Source organism: Bison bison, unplaced genomic scaffold, assembly GCF_000754665.1.
Source record: "Bison bison bison isolate TAMUID 2011002044 unplaced genomic scaffold, Bison_UMD1.0 scf7180017863888, whole genome shotgun sequence".
NCBI classification, from domain to species: Eukaryota; Metazoa; Chordata; class Mammalia; order Artiodactyla; family Bovidae; genus Bison; species Bison bison.
In genome coordinates, this window is record NW_011494460.1 from 1,073,236 (window position 1) to 1,077,861 (window position 4,626).

General features: G+C 37.9%; 1 protein-coding gene across 1 annotated transcript in view; it reads right to left on the reverse strand.

Moving 5' to 3' along the window:
* Window positions 1-277: 277 nt before the first annotated feature.
* The window catches only part of HSD17B13 (hydroxysteroid (17-beta) dehydrogenase 13), a 20,106-nt gene continuing 15,757 nt past the window's right edge, over window positions 278-4,626 (reverse strand). The window contains exons 6-7 of the mRNA XM_010833782.1: window positions 3,394-3,510; window positions 278-1,697 (exon numbers count right to left, since the gene is read on the reverse strand). Of these exons, the coding sequence (XP_010832084.1) occupies window positions 1,607-1,697; window positions 3,394-3,510 (208 nt within the window). The 3' untranslated portion in view covers window positions 278-1,606. The remainder of the gene's footprint in view (window positions 1,698-3,393; window positions 3,511-4,626) is intronic.

Below are 4,626 nucleotides of genomic sequence, written 5' to 3' on the forward strand. Positions count from 1 at the left end.
AATTGAAGTGAATAAGAAAAAAGTCTCAAAACGATAGTACTCTGTGCAGTGCCTCACATACAAAGGACTCAGTAAGTTTCAGTGTGTAAACCTCCTAACAGTCAAAGAAGCTGGAGTTGGGAGAACCCCTGATCCCTCTCTACATCTGTAAACTCTGTCTGCTTGATAATACCCAGATCCTTGCTTCCTGAAAGATGCTCAGAGGCTCAGAGCTTAGAGATCAAAACTCTTAATTTTATAACTACAAGAGGTTATTTTTTAAAAGCATAGCAACATATTTATCATTTGTTTTTAAAATATCATTTTTATTAATGATTTGCATTTAATCATATACTTTCACTTAGGATAAAACAGGAGGATAGTCTAAGCCAAAGCAGTCTATAGCATTAGTGAAAAACAGAGAAAACTAGATTATCCTTGATGTACTTGAAGTCAGATTTTTTTTCTATTTTATATATATATAAAAAAAACAACAACTCTGTTTTTCCTCCCATCTCTCAGATCCACAGTACAGTATTAAGTAGCCAGCCTAGCATCTCCGCATTAGCTTTCATTTTTGAAGCTCAAAGCTGTCTAAACATCTCTGGTACCAATAATATGTGAAAGCATAAACTACAAAGAAAGGTTAACATGGGGTTAGAATTTCGGATACCCTGAGATTCAAGAGAGAGTCACCTTTGGTAATGTCACAGTATTTTAAGTGACTATGGAGAAGGCAATGGCACCCCACTCCAGTACTCTTGCCTGGAAAATCCCATGGATGGAGGAGCCTGGTAGGCTGCAGTCCATGGGGTGGCTGAGGGTCGGACACGACTGAGCAACTTCACTTTCACCTTTCACTTTCCTGCATTGGAGAAGGAAATGGCAACCCACTCCAGTGTTCTTGCCTGGAGAATCCCAGGGACGGGGAAGCCTGGTGGGCTCCTGTCTATGGGGTTGCACAGTCGGACACGACTGAAGTTACTTAGCAGCAGCAGCATGAAAAGGGCAGAAAGTATGGAGGGCGCACTCTTGGTGGATATAAAATCTATATCAGGAACAGAATAAGGTAAGAAAGCACTGTTATGGGCTGACAAAAAAGGGAGAAGCAAGAGAGAGCTTCCAAATGTTGACCTGCATAGGTGTAATCTGTCTCTTTTTTGGAGTACAGCCATCTGCTTAAACTTGGTCTCTAATTGCTAGCTCACACTGCGTACTTGCTGACATTCTGTGGCCAGCAGATTTACTGTAAGAACAGTCTTAAAATGTCCCTGTGTAAATAAGTTCTTTTTGTATTTACTCTCAGGGAGGTAGCTTTGTCCACCTTTAAATGAAAAGAAAAGAAATGAAATCTGTTAAAGAAAAATGACCTCTTAAGTATGTTTACGTAAGCATACAAGTTTTTAAGAGGCATAGATGAAAAATGGATCTATTAAAACTGCATGTATAATCTTGAGAAATAGAAAGACAGGTGATTAGTCTTGTTCATTCTACCATTGCTAATGCCAAACCAATGTTTTTTAATATTAACAGCTTTGAAAAATGTGAAATAGAGCTTTGAAGCATTGACTCTAAATTCTGTTCCACATCATTAAGCTGCATACATCTCGGCCTGGAGCTCATTTATTCATTTCATTTTGATTTTGTGGCCAATCACTGCTTCAAATTGAATATCCTGTACATGATATATGGCTGCCACAGCACGTTCAGGAAGAAATCTGTATGAAAGAAAAGATGAATGTTTTTCAGTTTAAAATCTTGGACATCAGAGTTAATTTTTGTTGTCAGTTAAAATAACCTGAGAGTTGTCTGGTTTGCATTTAATTTTTTTTTCTGTTCTTCCTTTCTTTCTTTATATCTATCTTGCTCTTTGTGTGTGTGTGTCTTTTAATACTCACAATTAAAATATTATGCAAGTATAAAGAAAGCACTGCTATATACCATTCTCACCTTCTTATATTAATAAACTCTTGCTTAAACTCTTATGTGAGTAAAGACAAAAATATGAAGGTCTGGGCTTATTTTTGTAAATGTCAATGAATCCTGATGCTAAGAGTTCACAGAGCAATAGCACCAGAATCCATTTAATCAATTTCTCCACCTCTTGAGTTTTTACTGCATATCTATAATATGGTACTTTAAAAGCAGCGACTGCCTTTGAGGAACTTCTTGTTTAACTAAGAGGTTAAGCAACTGGCTCAAATGACTTCACTGGGAATTCTATAAAATGTTTAAAAAAGAAATAATACCATTTCACACAAGCTATTCCTGAAAGGATAAGAGGAGAGAATACTTTCCAAATCAGTTTATGAGGTAAGTATTATGCTGACCCAAAAGTCAAAGACATTACAGAGCAGGGTTAGTTTAATCTTTAGAACGACTCAGTGTGATTCCTTATGTTAGCAAAGTAAAATGGAAAGACCAACGATCCTCTTAATATATTCAGTAAAACTTTTGACAAAATTCACATCTACTCTTGATGAAGACTCTTATCAAAATAATAATAGAAGGGAACTTCTTCAACCTGGTAAAGAGCAAATAAAAAAAATCTACAGCTGGTATCATTCTGAATTATGAAATTGTGACTACTTTCCTCCTAAGATCGGAGACAACGCTTGGACATGCGCTTTCATCAGTCCTCTCTGACATTGCAACAGGAGGTTCTAGCCAGTGTGATAGGGCAAGAACTAGAAAACATAAAGATTGGAAAAAAGAAGAAGCCAAAGTGTCTTGATTTACAGACAATATGATCATTTATGTAAAAATATCTGTTAGAATCTACAAAAAAGCTACTAAAAGTGAGTACAGCAAGGTTGCTAAATACAGATCAAAATGCAAGAATCAAACACATGCAAGTAACAAATAATGGAAAATAGAGATCTTTTAAAATGTCATTTGCAATAGCATCAAAGATTTGAAATACTTTGGGGTAAACCTGAGAAAAAGTGCGTAAGACTTGTACACTGAAAGCTACATGATGCTGTAGTTTCAATATGTACACATATTGAAAAAGATGAAAAAATAAAAAGAAGAGGTATATTGTGTTCTTTGTGCTCTTGGGTTTGAAGACTCAATAATGTTAAATATGTTCATTCTCCCCCAATTGGTCTATAGATTCAATGCAGTCTTAATCAAAACCCCAGCAGGCTTCTTTATTTTTAGCTAGTTCACCATATTGCATTCTCTTTAAACTGTCTTTCCTTGTCTCTGGCAAAGATTGGGCGGAGACGGTGGATGTAGTAGAGAAAATGATTCATCCTCTTTTTATAGACTGGGTAAGGTAATAACAGAGGCAACTTAACTGTTTTCCCCAGGCATGGAGAGTTTCCATGGCAACTTTCACAACTGAAAGGCTCTCCATAATGATAGCTCTATCAGTGTTTTAGTATTTTAGGTGTTTTGTGCTGTACTTACCTCTCTATTGTTAAGGAGATATTGATATATGATGGTACAAAAATCATTTTCTTATCGGTAAGTATTCCATCTATCAAGCTTCTTACAACTTTGTCTGTCTCCAACACAGGCCATATTCTGTGATTTAAAAAAAAAAAGTTGGATTCTTTTTATTTATTTATTTTTTTAATAATTAATGAAGGCAGGAAAATGATCTTTTCATGAGTTAGGATTTAAAAGTTTCTAGAATTCACTGCTCAAATGCCACCTGCCTCCCCTCCCCCACACCATGTGGATGTTTCGTTATCATAATCTTCTACTTTCACATCCCACTCTGTGTTTCATGGCTCACTCAGTCAAACCTCAAAACGGTGGAGAGGAATTAGATAGAAGAGCAGGAGAGGAGGCAAGGAAGCCTGATGGGTAGAACTGACCATAGGACAGAAAGAAAACATCTGACATCTTTCTTCAGGGCTCGTTAGCTACAGGAAAAGAAATCTAGAACTAAGTACACTTTCTTTCTTGTGGAGGTGTCCCACAACGCTGGACTGTTTTGTACTGACTTGCCTGTACTACAGTTTAATGAGAGTTCAAGGTGTGTGTGGGAGTCTTATGTTAAAACTGGAGGGGTGGGAACTTGCATGTACTCAAGACTGTACACATGAGTTCTTGAGAAGTATTCATAACCACAAGCCCAGTGTAGAATGCCCATTAGTACAAGATGATAGCAGGAAATTAAAGTGTAAATGGATTGAAAGTATTGCATCAAAATTAAGATGTCTGAGTGGCTTAATAAATAAAAAGGTTGGGCAGAAGAATTAAGTAGGTAGTGATGGTTTTTCCAGTGGTCATGTATGGATGTGAGAGTTGGACTGTGAAGAAAGCTGAGCACCAAAGAATTGATGCTTTTGAACTGTGGTGTTGGAGAAGACTCTTGAGAGTCCCTTGGACTGCAAGGAGATCCAACCAGTCCATTCTAAAGGATATCAGTCCTGGGTGTTCATTGGAAGGACTGATGTTGAAGTTGGAACTCCAATACTTTGATTACCAGATGCGAAGTGCTGACTCATTGGAAAAGACTCTGATGCTGGGAGGGATTGGGGGCAGAAGGGGAAGGGGACGACAGAGGATGAGATGGCTGGATGGCATCACTGACTCGATGGATGTGAGTCTGGGTGAACTCCGGGAGTTGGTGATGGACAGAGAGGCCTGGCGTGCTGCGATTCATGGGGCCGCAAAGAGTCGGACACGACT